General features: G+C 51.9%; 1 protein-coding gene across 1 annotated transcript in view; it reads left to right on the top strand.

Annotated features, from left to right (window-relative positions):
* Window positions 1-21,798, top strand: part of LOC147086592 (neuronal acetylcholine receptor subunit alpha-7-like) — a 67,168-nt gene that overhangs the window by 26,873 nt on the left and 18,497 nt on the right. Inside the window, exons 3-4 of the mRNA XM_085978367.1 lie at window positions 10,406-10,450; window positions 17,253-17,362. Coding sequence (XP_085834493.1) covers window positions 10,406-10,450; window positions 17,253-17,362 — 155 coding nt within the window. The remainder of the gene's footprint in view (window positions 1-10,405; window positions 10,451-17,252; window positions 17,363-21,798) is intronic.

Here is a 21,798-nt window from a genome sequence, read left to right as displayed (position 1 = left end):
AGTGGAGAAATGCATAAAGACACAGCTTATATAGTCAGAGAATAGTGTCAGATGTTTACAGGTAATCTTTCCAACTGCCATTTATCACACCTCGGCAGAGAGATAATCACAGCAATCAAAGGTGTGAATGGTGTCCAAACAGGTCAGTCAGGAAAACATTACATCAAAGAACAATGCGGTGGGGTCACAAGGGGTCAAATGTTGCAGATGCTGGGGTCTGTATGAAAAACAAAAAACCAGACAAAAAACATTTTTTTTGCTGGAAATCACAGCAGGTCCGGCTGCATCTGTGTAGAGAGAACAAGCCAACGACGACTCGAGTCTGGATGACCCTACGTCAGGTGGGGTTACATGTAGCGTGACATGAACCCAAGCTCCCAGTTGAGGCCATCCTCATGGGTGCGGAACTTGGCTATCAGTTTCTGCTCGACGATTTTGCGTTGTCGTGTGTCTCGAAGGCCGCCTTGGAGAATGCTTACCCAAAGATTGGAGGCTGAATGTCCTTGACTGCTGAAGTGTTCCCCGACTGGGAGGGAACACTCCTGCCTGGCGATTGTTGCGCGGTGTCCGTTCATCCATTGTCGCAGTGTCTGCATGGTCTCGCCGATGTACCATGCTCCGGGACATCCTTTCCTGCAACGTATGAGGTAGACAACGTTGGCCGAGTCACATGAGTATGTACCATGTACCTGGTGGGTGGTGTCCTCACGTGTGATGATGGTATCTGTGTTGATGATCTGGCATGTCTTGCAGAGGTTGCTGTGGCAGGGTTGTGTGGTGTCGTGGTCGCTGTTCTCCTGAAAGCTGGGTAATTTGCTGCGAACGATGGTCTGTTTGATGTTAGGCGGCTGTTTGAAGGCGAGTAGTGGAGGCGTGGGGATGGCCTTAGCGAGGTGTTCGTCGTCATCGATGACATGTTGAAGGCTGCGAAGAACATGGCGTAGTTTCTCCGCTCTGGGGAAGTACTGGACGACGAAGGGTACTCTGTTGGTTGTGTCCCGTGTTTGTCTTCTGAGGAGGTCTATGCGATTTTTCGCTGTGGCCCGTCGGAACTGTCGATCGACGAGTCGAGCGTCATATCCCGTTCTTACGAGGGCGTCTTTCAGCGACTGTAGGTGTCCAATGCGTTCCTCCTCGTCTGAGCAGATCCTGTGTATTTGCAGGGCTTGTCCATAGGGGATGGCTTCTTTAACGTGGTTAGGGTGGAAGCTGGAGAAGTGGAGCATCGTGAGGTTGTCCGTGGGCTTGCGGTAGAGTGAAGTGCTGAGGTGTCCGTCTTTGATGGAGATTCATGCACACCAAGAACAGGAAGCTTGAGAAACTCGGCATCACCAGCAGCAGCAACCAAGCCTCCCCCGGTACCACGGTTGAAACCACAGGGAAATCCATCGTCAACCTGTCCGACCACACCCTTCAACCAGACGAAATTGAAGTTCTCAGCCAAGGGCTCAATTTCTGCCCCACCACCAAAATGGACCCCATCGGTCTCGCGGCAGACACAGAGGAATTCATCAGGAGAATGAGGCTCCGGGAATTCTTCCACAAATCCCAAGATGTCAGCAGTGAACCCAATGAGACAATCAATGATCCGGAACAGCAGACAGAGGGATCCGCAGTGCAGCAACCGAAGAAGAAAGAGTCAAATTGGACCCCTCCGGAGGGTCGCTGCCCTAAGCTTGACATGTATGCTCAAGCTGTCAGGAGATGCATCAACGCCAGATTCATCAGCCACACTCACAAGACAGTCTAGAATGTTACCCGAGCACAACGCAATGCCATCCACGCTCTCAAGACCAACCGCAACATCGTCATCAAACCGGCAGACAAAGGAGGAGCCATCATCCTACAGAACAGAACGGACTATTGCAAAGAAGTATACCGACAACTGGACAACCAGGAACACTACAGACAGTTACCTGCAGATCCGACCAAAGAACACACCCGCCAACTCAACAGACTGATCAAGACCTTCGATCCAGACCTTCAAAGCATCCTACGCGCTCTCATCCCACGTACTCCCCGCGTGGGAGACTTCTACTGCCTCCCAAAGATACACAAAGCCAACACACCTGGACGTCCTATCGCATCAAGCAACGGAACCCTGTGTGAGAACCTCTCTGGATATGTCGAGGGCATCCTGAAACCCATCGTACAGGGAACCCCCAGCTTCTGTTGCGACACTACAGACTTCTTACAGAAACTCAGCACCCACGGACCAGTTGAACCAGGAACACTCCTCGCCATGATGGACGTCTCGGCACTCTACACCAGTATCCCCCACGATGACGGCATCGCTGCGACAGCCTCAGTACTCAACAGCAACAACAGCCAATCTCCAGACGCCATCCTACAACTCATCCGCTTCATCCTTGACCACAATGTCTTCACCTTCGACAACCAGTTCTTTACCCAAACACACGGAACAGCCATGGGGACCAAATTCGCACCCCAATACGCCAACATCTTCATGCACAAGTGATATACCTATCAATTCGTCCAATAAAAAGCGACGAGTTAGGAACGTAACTAAAGGTTTTTATTGACTAAATAACAGAGCCCACCCTCGTGGGTGATCGGGTCCAACAAGGAGGAATACCAGCCAGTCGACTACCTTTATACCTGGGCAGGTAGGTGGAGCCATGGGCGGAGTCGGAGGTGGTCAGCCCAGGTATAACAGCGCGACAAGAGGCGACCTCGTATCGTGATACAACAGTGATAACGGTGATAACAATACAACAGTGATAACTATAGTGTAACGATAAAAGTGGTTTACCACATTCACCCCTTGTTTAGATTTGAGTCCGGCGGGGTGAAGTGTACTACCAGTTCTGGTATGTCAGTCTGTCCGGAGGCCTCGTAAGCCTCTCCGATCGTCGCAGCGGCGGTGCTGCATTATCCGGTGTTAGTGCTGGTGTCTGCGTGGTCGGCGAAGGCTCGTGGGGTTCCGGCATGCCGTCTACCTGGGCTGGAATTGGGGGGGTGGTGGGGGGGGGTAAAGGTGGTGTCTCCGGAGTGCCCGAGGGTGCGAGGTCTCGTAAGGAGACAGTGTCCTCCCGCCCGTCTGGGTAAGCCACGTAGGCGTACTGGGGGTTGGCGTGCAGGAGGTTCACCCTTTCGACCAGGGGGTCTGTTTTATGGGCCCTCACGTGCTTTCGCAGCAAGACGGGCCCCGGAGAGGTCAGCCAGGTTGGTAGAGTGGTTCCCGTAGTCGACTTCCTGGGGAAAACAAACATTCGTTCATGGGGGGTGGCATTAACGGCAGTGCAAAGTAGTGACCGGATGGAGTGCAGCGCTGTCGGGAGGACTTCCTGCCAGCGGGAGGTTGGGAGGCCCTTAGACTTTAAGGCTAAGAGGACGGCCTTCCATACCGTCGCGTTCTCTCTTTCCACCTGGCCGTTCCCTCGGGGGTTGTAGCTGGTGGTCCTACTTGCTGCAATACCTCTCGCTAGTAGGAACTGACGGAGTTCCTCGCTCATGAAAGAGGAGCCCCGGTCACTATGTATATAGTTTGGGAACCCGAACAAGGCGAAGAGGTCGTTCAGGCATTTAATGACCGTGGTACTGGTCATGTCTGGGCAGGGGAAGGCAAAGGGGAAACGGGAGTACTCATCAATAATGTTGAGGAAGTACACATTACGGTCAGAGGACGGGAGGGGCCCCTTAAAGGCGATGCTCAGGCGCTCGAAGGGGCGGGTGGCCTTGATCAGGCTTGCTCTGTCCGGCCTAAAGAAGTGCGGTTTGCACTCGGCGCAGGTCTGGCAGTTCCTGGTTATGGTCCTGACCTCCTCGATGGAGTAGGGCAGGTTGCGGGCCTTAATGAAGTGGTAAAGTCTGGTGACCCCGGGGTGGCAGAGGTCGTTGTGGAGGGTCTGAAGTCTATCACTTTGCGCGCTGGCGCATGTAATTCATGACAGAGCATCGGGGGGTTCGTTCAGCTTACCTGGCCGGTACAAGATATCATAATCGTAGGTGGAGAGCTCGATTCTCCACCTCAAGATCTTGTCATTCTTGATTTTGCCCCTCAGCTTGTTATTAAACATAAAAGCGACCGAACGTTGGTCGGTAAGGAGGGTAAATCGTTTGCCTGCCAGGTAGTGCCTCCAGCGTCGTAGCGCCTCCACAATCGCCTGGGCCTCCTTCTCGACCGACGAGTGTCGGATCTCAGGGCCCTGTAGGGTCCTTGAGAAGAAGGCCACCGGTCTCCCCTCCTGGTTAAGGGTGGCGGCTAGGGCGAAGTCGGATGCATCGCTCTCGACTTGGAAGGGGATGGACTCATCCACTGCGTGCATAGTGGCCTTGGCAATGTCTCCCTTAATGAGGGAGAAGGCTGCGCACGCTTCCTCCGTAAGGGGGAAGGATGTGGACTTCATGAGGGGTCTGGCTTTGTCCGCATAATTGGGCACCCATTGGGCATAGTAGGCGAAGAGCCCCAGGGTTCTCTTAAGTGCCTTAGGGCAGTGGGGGAGGGGTAGCTCCATGAGGGGGCGCATTCTTTCGGGGTCGGGGCCGATGAGTCCGTTCTCTACTACACAGCCAAGGATGGCAAGGCGCGAGGTGTTAAACACACATTTCTCCTTATTGTAGGTGAGGTTCAGCCGTTGGGCTGTACGGAGGAATTTCTCCAGATTCACGTCGTGGTCCTGCCGGTCGCGGCCGCAGATGGTGACGTTATCTAGGTAGGGGAATGTGGCCTGCAGTCCGTTCTGGTCAACCATCCGGTCCATCTCCCTTTGGAAGACCGAGACCCCGTTGGTGACACCGAAGGGGACACTAAGGAAGTGGTATAGGCGCCCATTCGCCTCGAAGGCGGTGTACTGGCGGTCCTCGGGGTGGATAGGGAGTTGGTGGTAGGCCGACTTAAGGTCGATGGTCGAGAATACGCGGTATTGTGCAATCTGATTGACCATGTCAGATATGCGGGGAAGGGGGTATGCGTCCAGCTGGGTGTATCTGTTTATGGTCTGGCTGTAGTCGATGACCAGGTGATTTTTATCGCCGGTCTTAACGACCACGACCTGGGCACGCCAGGGGCTGTTGCTCCCCTCGATGATGCCCTCCTTCAGGAGACGCTGCACCTCAGAGCTAATGAAAGCTCTGTCCCCAGCGCTGTACCGCCTGCTCTTGGTAGCGACGGGTTTGCAGTCGGGGGTGAGGTTAGCGAACAGGGAAGGTGGCGGCACCTTGAGGGTGGATAGGCTGCAGGTGTTACGCGGTGGGCGGTTTAACCTTCGCTGGTTGTCGACTGTGAGTGGGGGGAGGGGTCCACCGTATGCTAGGGTTACACTTTGGAGGTGGGATTGGAAGTCCAGCCCTAGTAGGACGGCAGCGCAGAGCTGGGGGAGGACGAGGAGTTTAAAGTTTTTATACTCTGTACCCTTAACCGACAAGGTCACAGCACAGTAGCCGCTAATGTCCGTGGCGTGGGACCTCGATGCCATCGAGATTCGGTTGCGCGTTGGCAGGACAGGGAGGGAGTAGTGGCTCACCGTGTCTGGGTGGATGAAGCTCTCCGTGCTTCCGCTGTCGAACAGGCAGGTCGTGGCGTGGCCGTTTACTTTGATGTCCATCATCGACTTGGACAGGTGGTGTGGGCGGGCTTGATCCAGAGTGACGGAGGCTAGCGTGTAGGTAAGCGAGTCGTTGTCGTCTGCGGGCGAGGCGGTCGTCGGGTCCGGGGGCCCGGTGGCAGTCGGGCGTGGTGGGTAAAATGGCGTCTCCCACGAGGTAGGACAAAATGGCGGAGAAGATGGCTGCCCCCATAACTCACATGAGGCACTATTGGGGTCGGTTGCCTTGATCAAAGATGGCCGCCCCCATGACTCACGTGTGGGGATACTGGCCTCAGTTGCCGTGAAAGAAGATGGCCGCCCCCACAGTTCGCATGAGGCACTGCTGGCCTCTGAAGATCCGCTCCTGCAGGCCTTAGAGAAGTGGCCTTTCTTCCTGCAGGTTGTGCAGGTAGAGTTCCTGGCTGGGCAGCGCGACCTCGGGTGCTTCTCCTGGCCGCAAAAGAAGCAGCCGGCGGCCCGATCGCGGGTGCCCGATGTCGGAGCCGGTACCGGGGGTGGCGGGCCCGGTCGGGTCCGGGACGCCGACGCTGAGGTAGGTCCCGGGGGCGGCGCTGCGAAGGGTATTGCGGTAGGGGTCGGGCCCGAGTCCCAGGGTCGCGAGCAGTACCTGGAAAACGCCTCCTGGTCCTGATGGGCCACCTCCAGGGAGAGAGCGAGGGCTTCAGCTTTGTCCAGGTCGAGGTCTTTAGCTTCAAGCAGTCTTTGCCGTGAGTAGTCGGACCGTAGGCCTTTCACAAAGGCATCGCGGATATTATCTTCCGTATTTTCAACAGCCGTCACCGCTTTAAAGTCACAGTTCCTGCCGAGTGCTCTTAGCGCCCGTAAAAATTCAGCTACAGACTCTCCTGGCTGTTGCGGGCGGGATCTTAGGAGGTGCCTGGTGTACATGTAATTTACCGGGCTGCGGTACTGCTGTTTCAGTAGGTTGATAGCGGCCTCGTACGTAGTCGTGTCCTGTATGAGTGCGTATACTCTCGGGCTCGCTTGGGCGTTCAGAAGTCTTAGTTTGGATCTCTGCGGGGCGCCGGATTCTTCCAGGTAGGATTCGAAGCAGTCCAGCCAGTGTTTGAAGTTGAGGGCTGCGTTTGCTGCCTGTGGGTTTAGATCCAGGTACGGTGGTTTGAGGGCTTGCAGCCAAGCCGGCTGGTGTGGCTGTGCTTCTGGGAGGGCTTCTGGCTGGCCAGTAGTAGACATCTTTAAAATTTAGTCAATAAAATTGATATACCTATCAATTCGTCCAATAAAAAGCGACGAGTTAGGAACGTAACTAAAGGTTTTTATTGACTAAATAACAGAGCCCACCCTCGTGGGTGATCGGGTCCAACAAGGAGGAATACCAGCCAGTCGACTACCTTTATACCTGGGCAGGTAGGTGGAGCCATGGGCGGAGTCGGAGGTGGTCAGCCCAGGTATAACAGCGCGACAAGAGGCGACCTCGTATCGTGATACAACAGTGATAACGGTGATAACAATACAACAGTGATAACTATAGTGTAACGATAAAAGTGGTTTACCACAACAAGTTCGAGCAAGACTTCTTCGCTACACAGGATCTCCAACCAACGCTATACACCAGATACATCGACGACATTTTCTTCCTATGGACCCACGGCGAAGAATCACTGAAAAGACTACACGATAACATCAACAAGTTCCATCCCACCATCAAACTCACCATGGACTACTCCTCAGAATCGGTTTCATTCTTGGACACACGAATCTCCATCAAAGACGGACACCTCAGCACTTCACTCTACCGCAAGCCCACGGACAACCTCACGATGCTCCACTTCTCCAGCTTCCACCCTAACCACGTTAAAGAAGCCATCCCCTATGGACAAGCCCTGCAAATACACAGGATCTGCTCAGACGAGGAGGAACGTGATGGACACTTACAGACGCTGAAAGATGCCCTCGTAAGAACGGGATATGACGCTCAACTCGTCGATCGACAGTTCCAACGGGCCACAGTGAAAATTCGCATAGACCTCCTCAGAAGACAAACACGGGACACAACCAACAGAGTACCGTTCGTCGTCCAGTATTTCCCCGGAGCGGAGAAACTATGCCATGTTCTTCGCAGCCTTCAACATGTCATCGATGATGATGAACACCTTGCTAAGGCCAGCCCCACGCCTCCACTACTCGCCTTCAAACAGCCGCCTAACATCAAACAGACCATCGTTTGCAGCAAATTACCCAGCTTTCAGGAGAACAGCGACCACAACACCACACAACCCTGCCACAGCAACCTCTGCAAGACATGCCAGATCATCAACACAGATACCATCATCACACGTGAGGACACCACCCACCAGGTACATGGTACATACTCATGTGACTCGGCCAACGTTGTCTACCTCATACGTTGCAGGAAAGGATGTCCCGGAGCATGGTACATCGGCGAGACCATGCAGACACTGCGACAATGGATGAACGGACACCGCGCAACAATCGCCAGGCAGGAGTGTTCCCTCCCAGTCGGGGAACACTTCAGCAGTCAAGGACATTCAGCCTCCAATCTTTGGGTAAGCATTCTCCAAGGCGGCCTTCGAGACACACGACAACGCAAAATCGTCGAGCAGAAACTGATAGCCAAGTTCCGCACCCATGAGGACGGCCTCAACTGGGAGCTTGGGTTCATGTCACGCTACATGTAACCCCACCTGACGTAGGGTCATCCAGACTCGAGTCGTCGTTGGCTTGTTCTCTCTACACAGATGCGGCCGGACCTGCTGTGATTTCCAGCAAAAAAAATGTTTTTTGTCTGTTTTTTGTTTTTCATACAGACCCCAGCATCTGCAACATTTGACCCCTTGTGACCCCACCTCATTGTTCTTTGATGTAATGTTTTCCTGACTGACCTGTTTGGACACCATTCACACCTTTGATTGCTGTGATTATCTCTCTGCCGAGGTGTGATAAATGGCAGTTGGAAAGATTACCTGTAAACATCTGACACTATTCTCTGACTATATAAGCTGTGTCTTTATGCATTTCTCCACTTCACCTGATGAAGGAGCAGCGCCCCGAAAGCTTGTGATTTCAAATAAAGCTGTTGGACTATAACCTGGTGTTGTGTGACTTCTTACATTTGTCCACCCCAGTCCAACTCCGGCATCTCCACACAATAAGATCATGGCTGACCTTCGACCTCAACTCCACTTTCCCGCCCGATCCCCATATCTTTATGCATTTCTCCACTTCACCTGATGAAGGAGCAGCGCCCCGAAAGCTTGTGATTTCAAATAAAGCTGTTGGACTATAACCTGGTGTTGTGCGACTTCTTACATATGATCTTATTGAATCAGGCTCGAGGGTCCGTACGGCCGACTCCTACTATGACACGAAACTTGGAAGTGTAGTAAACAGTGAGGGAGATAGTAATAGACCTCAAGAGGACATAGTCTGGTGGAATGGGCGGACACGTGGCAGATGAAATTCAACCAGAGAAGTGCGAGGTGATACGTTTTGGTTGGAAGAATGAGGAGAGACGATACACACTAAATGGTACACTTTTAAAGGGGGTGCAAGGACAGAGAGACCCGGGGGTGCTTGTGCACAAATCTTTGGAGGTGGCAGGACATCTGTTTTCCCTTGATTGAACTTGTTAAGCCCGCCCAGCGGGCTCAGCAGGCCAATTAAGGGACGCCCGGTTACTGGTGACGTCAGCGATTGACATTTCATCTGTCAAGAGCTTTTGACAGATGAAAAACCGGCGTTTGACAACTCTGTGAAGCCGTCAAACACTGACAATCTGTCTTCTAACTTGAGTCCTTCTACTCAGACTCAGTTAGAGATCTCTCCAGACCAGAAAGCAGAATGCTGCAGATTTTGACATTTCAGCGGCCATTCTGCTTCCTGTGCCAATGAGATGAGGGACTCCCGAGAACTGAAGGGAGGAAGCCTGCAGGAGAATGTAAAGGTAAGTAAAACTTATTAAAACACTTTACACTTACCTCACACACTTACCTCTGCACACATGCACCCATCACTCACCTGAACAACGGACATCTCGACCCCTCCAACCCCTGCAGACCGACGGCCCGCCTCGCTAACTTGGCGTGGTTCGGAGCCGTCGGGAAGCCCACACTTCAGGAATAAAAATAGGGATTAGGCAAAAAACTGCCTGTTAAGTACCTGTTAACAGGCAGTTAATTGGCACTAATCCCCTTCCCGCCTCGGGGAGGCGGCTCCCAGCACAGGTCGGGTACCCTCCTCCTGGGACATTGGCACGGAGGCGGGTTGGGGGCGGGAAGGGTTCCTGCCCCCCGATTCTGCAATTTTCCCACCACTCCCGCCTCCAAACCCGCCTCCACGGGGCTTGGAAATTCGAGCCCATAGAATACAAAAGCAAGCAAGTTATGCTGAACCTTTATAAATCACTGGTTAGGCCCCAGCTGGAGTACTGTGTCCAATTCTGGGCACCGCAGACTTGATGGGTCGAATGGCCTCCTTCTGTGCTGGACTGTTCTACGATTCTATACTCCTGTTCCTATTTCTTAACGTTCTTGGGTTCCGTTTCCGCGCTTCGCGGCTGGACGAAACCGAACAGTCGGCGCGTGAAATCTGCCAGATTTTTATAAACACGAAACTCATGGTGGTGGAGCGATGGAAATCAGGGATGGGCAAGAGGCCAGAATTGGAGGAGCGCGGAGATCTCGGAGGGTCGTAGGGGCTGGAGGAGGTTACAGAGATAGGGAGAGGGGGGCGAGGCTGTGACGGAGAGGTTTGGAAAGCCCTTTCTTCTTGGGACATTCGCGTTGCGGGACGCACGGTGACCGTGACCGAGTTAGGACGCAGAAAATGATTCCTTTTCTTTCTTGTGATTCTAGGACGAGAAAAACCAGGTCATCACCACCAACATCTGGCTCCGGATGGTAGGTACTCTCGATGTCTTTTCCATCCACACCCTATCAGTTGGTGGAGTATCTGTCCCCTGTTCATTGAAGGAAGCTAGGAACACAAGAACAGGAGGAGGCCATTCAGCCCCTCGGGCCTGCTCCGCCATTCCATGAGATCATGGCTGATCTGTGACCTCACTCCATCTACCCGCCTTTGGCCCCATATCCCTTAATACCTTTGGTTAACAAAAATCTATCAATCTCAGATTTAAAATTAACAATTGATCTAGCATCAGTTGCCGTTTGCGGAAGAGAGTTCCAAACTTCTCCCACCCTTTGTGTGTAGAAGTGTTTCCTAACTTCACTCCTGAAAGGTCTGGCTCTAATTTTTAGACTCTGCCCCCTAGTCCTAGACTCCCCAACCAGCGGAAATAGTTTCTCTCTCTCTACGCTATCTGTTCCCATTAATATCTTGAAAACCTCGATCAGATCACCCCTTAACCTTCTAAATTCCGGGAATACAACCCTAGTTTGTGTAAATTAACAACAGAAAATGCTGGAAGCACTCGGCAGGCCAGGCAGCATTCGTGGAGAGAGAAACAGAGTTAACGTTTCAGGTCTGGGACCCTTCATCAGAACTGGAAAAAGCTGGAGGTGTAACAGATATTAAGCAGGTGCCGAGGCTTCTTCGGCAGCACCTCCCAAACCCGCGACCTCTTCCACCTCGAAGGACAAGGGCAGCAGGTGCACGGGAACACCACCACCTCCAAGTTCCCCTCCGAGTCACACATACCATCCTGACTTGGAAATATATCGGCCGTTCCTTCATCGTCGCTGGGTCAAAATCCTGGAACTCCCTCCCTAACAGCACTGTGGGAGCACCTTCACCACACGGGACTGCAGCGGTTCAAGATGGCGGCTCACCACCACCTTCTCAAGGGGCAACTAGGGACAGGCAATAAATGTCGGCCTTGCCAGCGACGCCCTGATCCCATAAACAAATTTTAAAAAAGAGGCAGGGAGGGGGGCAGGGGGGAGAAGGGGAGGATCTGAAGGAACAGTCCGTGCTCGGGTAGAAGGCAGGAAAGATTAAATGTTGCAAATGGGGATGGCAGAATCTTAAACAGCCTGAAAAATGGGGGCAGGGGGTAGAGTCTGAAATTGTTGAGCTCAGTGTTGAGTCCGGCAGGCTGTAAAGGGCCTAATCGAAAGATGAGGCGCTGTTCCTCGAGCTTCATTGGAACAGTGTAAGAGTCCGAAGACGGAGCGATCAGAGTGGGAGTGGAGCGGAGAATTAAAGTGACAGGCGACCGGCGGAGAATTAAAGTGACAGGCGACCGGCGGAGAATTAAAGTGACAGGCGACCGGCGGAGAATTAAAGTGACAGGCGACCTGCGGAGAATTAAAGTGTTTGTGTAATCTCTCCTCATACTTTGACCCTTGGAGTCCGGGTATCATTCTGGTAAACCTACGCTGCCCTCCCTCCAGGGCCAATCTATCCTTCCTAAGGTGCGGTGCCCAGAACTGCTCCCAGTGCTCCAGGTGTGGTCTAACCAGGGCTTTGTACAGCTGCAGCATAACTTCTACCCCCTTGTATTCCAGTCCTCTCGATATAAAGGCCAGCATTCCATTAGCCTTTTTGATTATTTTCTGTGCCTGTCCATGACATTTTAGCGATCGATGTACCTGGACCTCCCATGGGTGAAACTAAGCCTTCAATATTTACTGGGGGAAGTGAATAAAAGTTCCCGGAGTCCCTGACCACTCCCGGCCAGATTGACTACCTGGCTGGTGGGCGTGAGTGGGAATTTGATCGCACTTAGTGGGAAGAGGGGTCTGGAGGTGACCGGGGGCGGACAGGGGGGTTGGTGGGGTTCCAGCAGGATTAGTAGGAGGCCCCAGCTGGGGAACCCCCTTGCGATTGGGGGTTGCCATGCCAACTCTCTAGGATTGCCCTGGAGCCCCCAGGAAATGTAAAGATTATGATACGAGACTCCAAAAACAAGCGCTCTACTCGGAGCTCCGACACGGCAAGAGAGCCCCCAGTTGGGCAGAGGAAACGCTTCAAGGACATCCTCAAAGCCTCATTGAAAAAGTGAATCACCCCCACCAATACCTGGGAATCCCTGGCCCAAGACTGCACAAAGTGCAGGAGAAGCATCCGGGAAGGCAGCGAACACCTCGAGTCTCTTCGCCGGGAGCAAGCGGAAGCCAAGCGCAAACAGCGGAAGGAGCGCACGTCAACCCAAACACCCCACACCCACCCGCCCCTTCAACCACCGTCTGCCCCACCTGTGACAGAGACTATAGGTCCCGCATTGGACTCATCAGTCACCTGAGAACTTGTTGTTACTGTGGAAGCAAGTCATCCTCGGTTCCGAGGGACTGCCTAAGAAGATATCCCCCAATCCCTTTGTCTCTTCGACATGCTCCTAACTTTCCAATTTTTAGCTTGCATCCGCCGGTATTTCAACCCTTCCCCTCGGGAGAAGGCACAGGATACGATAGTGTAGCGGTTATCTTATTGAACTGGTAATACAGCAGACTGCCAACTAATAATCAGGAAAATCTGAGTTCGAATCCCCCCGTGGTGGTTTGAGAATTAAAATTTCTTTTAAAATCCAGAAACGAAGAAGGAAAAGTGACCACGAATTGTTGTAAAAACCCACTAATGTCCCTTCAGGGGAAGGAAGCCTGCCGTCCTTACCCGGTCTGGGCCTATAGGTGACTCCAGTCCCACACCAAGCATAGAAGATAGGAGCAGGAGTCGGCCATTCGGCCCCTCGAGCCTGCTCCGCCATTCAATACGATCATGGCTGATCATCCAAATTCAGTACCCTGTTCCTGCCTTCTCCCCATATCCCTTGCTCCCTTTAGCCTTAAGAAATATATCTAACTCCTTCTTGATTGACTCTTCAATGCCCTCTGAAGTGAGCCTAGCGAGTCCTCTCTGTTGTATCAAACCTGCTACTGAACATCACAGTGGGGAGCTCCTCTCTTCTTCTCTTAGGCAGTCCCTCGGAACCGAGGATGTCTTGCTTCCACATTAAGAATGAGTTCTCAGGTGACTGATGAGTCCGATGCGGGACCTACAGTCTCTGTCACAGGTGGGGCAGACGGTGGTTGAAGGGGCGGGTGGGTGTGGGGTGCTTGGGTTGACGTGCGCTCCTTGCGCTGCCTGCGCTTGGCTTCCGCTTGCTCCCCGGCGAAGAGACTCGAGGTGTTCGGCGCCTTCCCGGATGCTTCCAAATGAGAGGGGATCTCATTGAAACTTATAAAATTCTGGCAGGACTGGACAAACTAGATGCAGGGAGGATGTTCCCAATGGTCAGGGAGTCCAGAACCAGGAGTCACAGTCTAAGGATAAGGGGTAGGCCTTTTAGGACAGAGATGAGGAGGAATTTCTTCACCCAGAGAGTGGTGAACCTGTGGAATTCTCTACCACAGAAGGCCGTTGAGGCCAATACATTAAATATATTCAAGAAGGAGTTGGATATATTTCTTAAGGCTAAAGGGATCAAGGGGTATGGGGAGAAAGCAGGGACAGGGTACTGAATTTGGATGATCAGCCATGATCTCATTGAATGGCGGAGCAAACTCGAGGGGCCGAATGGCCAACTCCTGCTCCTATCTTCTATGTTTCTATGTTTCTCCTCCACTTTGTGTGGCCTTGGGCCAGGGATTCCCCAGGTGTCGGTGGGGGTGTTGCACTTTTTCAAGGAGGCTTTGAAGAACGAGGCCTTCAAGAAGGGAGCACCTTCACCACACAGGCTGCAGCGGTTCAAGCGGTAGGCCCAGCACCGTCCGCCACGACAGGGCCTTGCTAGTGACGCTAACCTCCCGAGTATGAGCAACGGAATAAGCTATGGGTCCAAGCCCCATTCCAGGACTTGAAGCGTCCTTCAGAAGACGGATGAGAAGACAATCTGGGGCGGATATCCTGCAGTGGTGAAAGAACATAAGAAATAGGAGCAGGAGTCGGCCATTCGGCCCCTCGAGCCTGCTCCGCCATTCAAGAGATCATGGCTGATCTTCTACCTCAGCTCCACTTTCCCGCCCAACCCCAATATCCCTCGATTCCCCTAGAGTCCAAAAATCTCTCGATCTCAGCCTTGAATATACTCAACGACTGAGCCTCCACAGCCCTCTGGGGCAGAGAATTCCAAAGATTCACCGCCCTCTGAGTGAAGAAATTCCTCCTCATCTCAGTCTTAAATGGCCGACCCCTTATCCTGAGACTGTGACCCCTGGTTCTAGACTCTCCAGCCAGGGGGGAAACAGCCTCTCAGCATCTACCCTGTCAATCCCCCTCAGAATCTTACATGTTTCAATGAGATCACCTCTCATTCTTCTAAACTCCAGAGAGTATCGGCCCATTCTACTCAATCTCTCCTCATAGGACAACCCTCTCATCCCAGGGATCAATCTAGTGAACCTTCGTTGCACCGCCTCCAAGGCAAGTATATCCTTCCTTAGATAAGGAGACCAAAACTGTGCCCAGTACTCCAGGTGTGGTCTCACCAAGGCCCTGTACAATTGGAGCAAGACTTCCTCACTCTTATACTCCAAACCCCTTGTAATAAAGGCCAACATTGCATTTGCCTTCCTTATTGCTTGCTGTACCTGCATGCTAGCTTTCTGTGTTTCTTGCACTAGGACACCCAAATCTCTCTGAACACCAACATTTGAAAGTTTCTCACCATTTAAAAAATGTTCTGTTTCTCTATTCTTCCTACCAAAGTGAATAACCTCACATTTCCCTACATTATACTCCACCTGCCACCTTACTGCCCACTCACTCAGTCTATCTATATCCCTTTGCAGACTCTGTGTTCTCCTCACAGCTTACTGTCCCACCTAGCTTTGTATCATCAGCAAACTTGGATACATTACACTCGGTCCCTTCATCTAGGTCATTAATATAGATTGTAAATAGCTGAGGCCCCAGCACTGATCCTTGCAGCACCCCACTAGATACAGCCTGCCAACCCATTTCTCCCTACTCTCTGTTTTCTGTCCGTGAACCAATCCTCTATCCATTACCCCCAACCCATGAGCCCTTGTCTTGTGTAATAATCTTGAATGTGACACCTTATCGAATGCCTTTTGGAAATCCAAATATACTACATCTACTGGGTCCCCTTTATCTACCCTGCTAGTTACATCCTCAAAAAATGCTAATGAATTTGTCAAACACCATTTCCCTTTCATAAAACCATCTTGACTCTGCCTAACAATGGATTCCAGCATTTTCCCGACGACTGATGTTAGACTAACTGGCCTGTAGTTCCCTGTTTTTCTCTCTCCCTCCTTTCTTGAATAGCGGGATTACATTTGCTACCTTCCAATCCACTGGGATCGTTCCTGAATCTAGGGAATTTTGGAAGATCAAAACCAATGCATCCACTATCTCTGCAGCCACCTCCTTTAAAAAACAGATGGGGAGGGGATTGCGGGAGGAAAGGGAATAGCGACGGGATGAGGGGTTCCGCAGTTGTGAGGGGTCTGGGAAAGAATGGGTTAGAGTAGGAGATGGTGTGATGGGTCTCGAGAGCTGCCTCTGTGCTGGAGCATTCTCAGATCTCAACACATTCAGGAGGCAGGAAGAGTGTGGATAATATTCCTTGGGTTCTACCAACTCCAGAGTAAGGGGTCTTTGGGTTCCACCAACTCCAGAGTAAGGGGTCTTTGGGTTCTACCAACTCCAGAGTAAGGGGTCTTTGGGTTCTACCAACTCCAGAGTAAGGGGTCTTTGGGTTCTACCAACTCCAGAGTAAGGGGTCTTTGGGTTCTACCAACTCCAGAGTAAGGGGTCTTTGGGTTCTACCAACTCCAGAGTAAGGGGTCTTTGGGTTCTACCAACGCCAGAGTATGGGGTCTTTGGGTTCTACCAACTCCAGAGTAAGGGGTCTTTGGGTTCTACCAACTCCAGAGTAAGGGGTCTTTGGGTTCTACCAATTCCAGAGTAAGGGGTCTTTGGGTTCTACCAACCCCACAGTAAGGGGTCTTTGGGTAGAACCATTTCCAGAGTAAGGGGGTCTTCGGGTTCTACCAACTACAGAGTAAGGGGTCTTTGGGTGCTACCAACTGCAGAATAAGGGGGTCTTTGGGTAGAATCATTTCCAGAGTAAGGGGGTCTTCGGGTTCTACCAACTCCAGAGTAAGGGGTATTTGGGTAGAAGCATTTCCAGAATAAGGGGTCTTTGGGTGGAACCATTTCCAGAGCAAGGGGTCTTTGGGTTCTACCAACTCCAGAGTAAGGGGTCTTTGGGTAGAACCATTTCCAGAGTAAGGGGGTCTTTGGGTTCTACCAACTACAGAGTAAGGGGTCTTTGGGTTCTACCAACTCCAGAATAAGGGGTCTTTGGGTTCTACCAACTCCAGAATAAGGGGGTCTTTGGGTAGAACCATTTCCAGAGTAAGGGGGTCTTCGGGTTCTACCAACTACAGAGTAAGGGGTCTTTGGGTTCTACCAACTCCAGAATAAGGGGTCTTTGGGTTCTACCAACTCCAGAGTAAGGGGTATTTGGGTAGAACCATTTCCAGAGTAAGGGGTCTTTGGGTAGAACCATTTTCCGGGGTAAGGGGTCTTTTGGTTCTGCCAACTCCAGAGTAAGGGGTCTTTGGGTTCTACCAACTCCAAAGTAAGGGGTCTTTGGGTAGAACCATTTCCAGAGTAAGGGGGTCTTTGGGTTCTACCAACTCCAGAGAAAGCGGTCATTGGGTAGTAGCAATTCCAGAGAGTGGTGGACTGGAAATGTGAAGATTTAAGAGGAACAAATACAAGATGAAGTGGACACTCTATATTAGCATTCTAAGCTGACCTCTCGTGTTACAGAACTGGCAGGACAACTACCTTCGATGGAATGAATCGGAATACCCAGGAGTAAAGACCATCCGCTTCCATTCAGACCAGATCTGGATCCCAGATGTTCTCCTTTATAACAGGTAGGCAACATCCGTTAACAGGGTGACGTAATAAAGACTCACTACGCACTTGGTTGTATATAAAGCAAGGCTTTAATCGACTTGTAACAAAACATGGAGGTCTAGTTAGTAGTCACTAGCTTCCTGTTTCCAGATTGTCTCTGGCCAATTTGGGCCCACGCCCGAGTATTTATACTCCTCGGACGGCGCCCTCAGCTGGCCGTTCAATAGTACTTCCTGAGTTACTTCTTGTAGAAGTTGCAATTTATGACACAGGGTATCTCCAGGTGGCCGGACGGATTGGATTGTGAGTGTTTGATGGGACAGTGTAGATGAAGTTTTACTCTGTATCTAACCCGTGCTGTAACTGCCCTGGGAGTGTTTGATGGGACAGTGTAGAGGGAGCTTTACTCTGTATCTAACCCGTGCTGTACCTGCCCTGGGAGTGTTTGATGGGACAGTGTAGACGGAGCTTTACTCTGTATCTAACCCGTGCTGTAACTGCCCTGGGAGTGTTTGATGGGACAATGTAGAGGGAGCTTTACTCTGTATCTAACCCGTGCTGTACCTGCCCTGGGAGTGTTTGATGGGGACAATGTAGAGGGAGTTTTACTCTGTATCTAACCCGTGTTGTACCTGCCCTGGGAGTGTTTGATGGGACAGTGTAGAGGGAGCTTTACTCTGTATCTAACCCGTGCTGTACCTGCCCTGGGAGTGTTTGATGGGGACAATGTAGAGGGAGTTTTACTCTGTATCTAACCCGTGTTGTACCTGCCCTGGGAGTGTTTGATGGGACAGTGCAGATGAAGCTTTACTCTGTATCTAACCCGTGCTGTACCTGCCCTGGGAGTGTTTGATGGGACAGTGTAGAGGGAGCTTTACTCTGTATCTAACCCGTTCTGTACCTGCCCTGGGAGTGTTTGATGGGACAGTGTAGAGGGAGCTTTACTCTGTATCTAACCCATGCTGTACCTGCCCTGGGAGTGTTTGATGGGACAGTGTAGAGGGAGTTTTACTCTGTATCTAACCCGTGCTGTACCTGCCCTGGGAGTGTTTGATGGGACAGTGTAGAGGGAGCTTTACTCTGTATCTAACCCGTGCTGTACCTGCCCTGGGAGTGTTTGATGGGACAGTGTAGAGGGAGCTTTACTCTCTATCTAACCCGTGCTGTACCTGCCCTGGGAGTGTTTGATGGGACAGTGTAGAGGGAGCTTTACTCTGTATCTAACCCGTGCTGTACCTGCCCTGGGAGTGTTTGATGGGACAGTGTAGAGGGAGCTTTACTCTGTATCTAACCCATGCTGTACCTGCCCTGGGAGTGTTTGATGGGGCAGTGTAGAGGGAGCTTTACTCTGCAGCTAACCCGTGCTGTACCTGCCCTGGGAGTGTTTGATGGGACAGTGTAGAGGGAGCTTTACTCTGTATCTAACCCGTGCTGTACCTGCCCTGGGAGTGTTTGATGGGACAGTGTAGAGGGAGCTTTACTCTGTATCTAACCCGTGCTGTACCTGCCCTGGGAGTGTTTGAGGGGACAGTGTAGAGGGAGCTTTACTCTGTATCTAACCCTTGCTGTACCTGCCCTGGGAGTATTTGACGGGACAGTGTAGAGGGAGCTTTACTCTGTATCTAACGCGTGCTGTACCTGCCCTGGGAGTGTTTGATGGGACAGTGTAGAGGGAGCTTTACTCTGTATCTAACCTGTGTTGTACCTGCCCTGGGAGTGTTTGATGGGACAGTGTAGAGGGAGCTTTACTCTGTATCTAACCCGTGCTGTACCTGCCCTGGGAGTGTTTGATGGGACAGCGTAGATGGAGCTTTACTCTGTATCTAACCCGTGCTGTACCTGCCCTGGGAGTATTTGATGGGACAGTGTAGAGGGAGCTTTACTCTGTATCTAACCCGGTGCTGTACCTGCCCTGGGAGTGTTTGATCGGACAGTGTAGAGGCAGCTTTACTCTGTATCTAACCTGTGCTGTACCTGCCCTGGGAGTATTTGATGGGACAGTGTAGAGGGAGCTTTACTCTGTATCTAACCCCGTGCTGTACCTGCCCTGGGAGTGTTTGATGGGACAGTGTAGAGGGAGCTTTACTCTGTATCTAACCCGTGCTGTACCTGCCCTGGGAGTGTTTGATGGGGACAGTGTAGAGGGAACTTTACTCTGTATCTAACCCGTGCTGTACCTGCCCTGGGAGTGTTTGATGGGACAGTGTAGAGGGAGCTTTACTCTGTATCTAACCCGTGCTGTACTTGCCCTGGGAGTATTTGATGGGACAGTGTAGAGGGAGCTTTACTCTGTATCTAACCCGTGCTGCACCTGCCCTGGGAGTGTTTGATGGGACAGTGTAGAGGGAGCTTTACTCTGTATCTAACCCGTGCTGTACCTGCCCTGGGAGTGTTTGATGGGACAGTGTAGAGGGAGCTTTACTCTGTATCTAACCCGTGCTGTATCTGCCCTGGGAGTGTTTGATGGGACAGTGTAGAGGGAGCGTTACTCTGTATCTAACCTGTGCTGTACCTGCCCTGGGAGTGTTTGATGGGACAGTGTAGAGGGAGCTTTACGCTGTATCTAACCCATGCTGTACCTGCCCTGGGAGTGTTTGATGGGACAGTGTAGAGGGAGCTTTACTCTGTATCTAACCCGTGCTGTACCTGCTCTGGGAGTGTTTGATGGGACAGTGTAGAGGGAGCTTTACTCTGTTTCTAACCCGTGCTGTACCAGCCCTGGGAGTGTTTGATGGGACAGTGTAGAGGGAGCTTTACTCTGTATCTAACCCGTGCTGTACCTGCCCTGGGAGTATTTGATGGGACAGTGTAGAGGGAGCTTTACTCTGTATCTAACCCGTGCTGTACCTGCCCTGGGAGTGTTTGATGGGACAGTGTAGAGGGAGCTTTACTCTGTATCTAACCCGTGCTGTACCTGCCCTGGGAGTGTTTGATAGGACAGTGTAGAGGGAGCTTTACTCTGTATCTAACCCGTGCTGTACCTGCCCTGGGAGTGTTTGATGGGACAGTGTAGAGGTAGCTTTACTCTGTATCTAACCCCGTGCTGTACCTGCCCTGGGAGTGTTTGATGGGACAGTGTAGAGGGAGCTTTACTCTGTTTCTATCCCGTGCTGTACGTGCCCTGGGAGTGTTTGATGGGACAGTGTAGAGGGTGCTTTACTCTGTATCTAACCCCGTGCTGTACCTGCCCTGGGAGTGTTTGATGGGACAGTGTAGAGGGAGCTTTACTCTGTATCTAACCCGTGCTGTACCTGCCCCGGGAGTGTTTGATGGGACAGTGTAGAGGGAGCGTTACTCTGTATCTAACCCGTGCTGTACCTGCCCTGGGAGTGTTTGATGGGACAGTGTAGAGGGAGCTTTACTCTGTATCTAACCCGTGCTGTACCTGCCCTGGGAGTATTTGATGGGACAGTGTAGAGGGAGCTTTACTCTGTATCTAACCCGTGCTGTACCTGCCCTGGGAGTGTTTGATGGGACAGTGTAGAGGGAGCTTTACTCTGTATCTAACCCGTGCTGTACCTGCCCTGGGAGTGTTTGATAGGACAGTGTAGAGGGAGCTTTACTCTGTATCTAACCCGTGCTGTACCTGCCCTGGGAGTGTTTGATGGGACAGTGTAGAGGTAGCTTTACTCTGTATCTAACCCCGTGCTGTACCTGCCCTGGGAGTGTTTGATGGGACAGTGTAGAGGGAGCTTTACTCTGTTTCTATCCCGTGCTGTACGTGCCCTGGGAGTGTTTGATGGGACAGTGTAGAGGGTGCTTTACTCTGTATCTAACCCCGTGCTGTACCTGCCCTGGGAGTGTTTGATGGGACAGTGTAGAGGGAGCTTTACTCTGTATCTAACCCGTGCTGTACCTGCCCCGGGAGTGTTTGATGGGACAGTGTAGAGGGAGCGTTACTCTGTATCTAACCCGTGCTGTACCTGCCCTGGGAGTGTTTGATGGGACAGTGTAGAGGGAGCTTTACTCTGTATCTCACCCGTGCTGTACCTGCCCCGGGAGTGTTTGATGGGACAGTGTAGAGGGAGCTTTACTCTGTTTCTAACCTGTGCTGTACCTGCCCTGGGAGTGTTTGATGGGGACAGTGTAGAGGGAGCTTTTCTCTGTATCTAACCCGTGCTGTACCTGCCCCGGGAGTGTTTGATGGGACAGTGTAGAGGGAGCGTTACTCTGTATCTAACCCGTGCTGTGCCTGCCCTGGGAGTGTTTGATGTGACAGTGTAGAGGGAGCTTTACTCTGTATCTAACCCGTGCTGTACCTGCCCCGGGAGTGTTTGATGGGACAGTGTAGAGGGAGCTTAACTCTGTATCTAACCCGTGCTGTACCTGCCCTGGGAGTGTTTGATGGGACAGTGTAGAGGGAGCTTTACTCTGTATCTAACCCGTGCTGTACCTGCCCTGGGAGTATTTGACGGGACAGTGTAGAGGGAGCTTTACCCTGTATCTAACCCGT

Source organism: Somniosus microcephalus, unplaced genomic scaffold (genome assembly GCF_052327205.1).
Source record: "Somniosus microcephalus isolate GS21.2 unplaced genomic scaffold, FLI_Smic_1.0 unresolved_chr7, whole genome shotgun sequence".
In the NCBI taxonomy this organism is placed as follows: domain Eukaryota; kingdom Metazoa; phylum Chordata; class Chondrichthyes; order Squaliformes; family Somniosidae; genus Somniosus; species Somniosus microcephalus.
The sequence above is the reverse complement of the archived record's forward strand: the minus strand, read 5'-3'. Positions and strand labels throughout refer to the sequence as shown.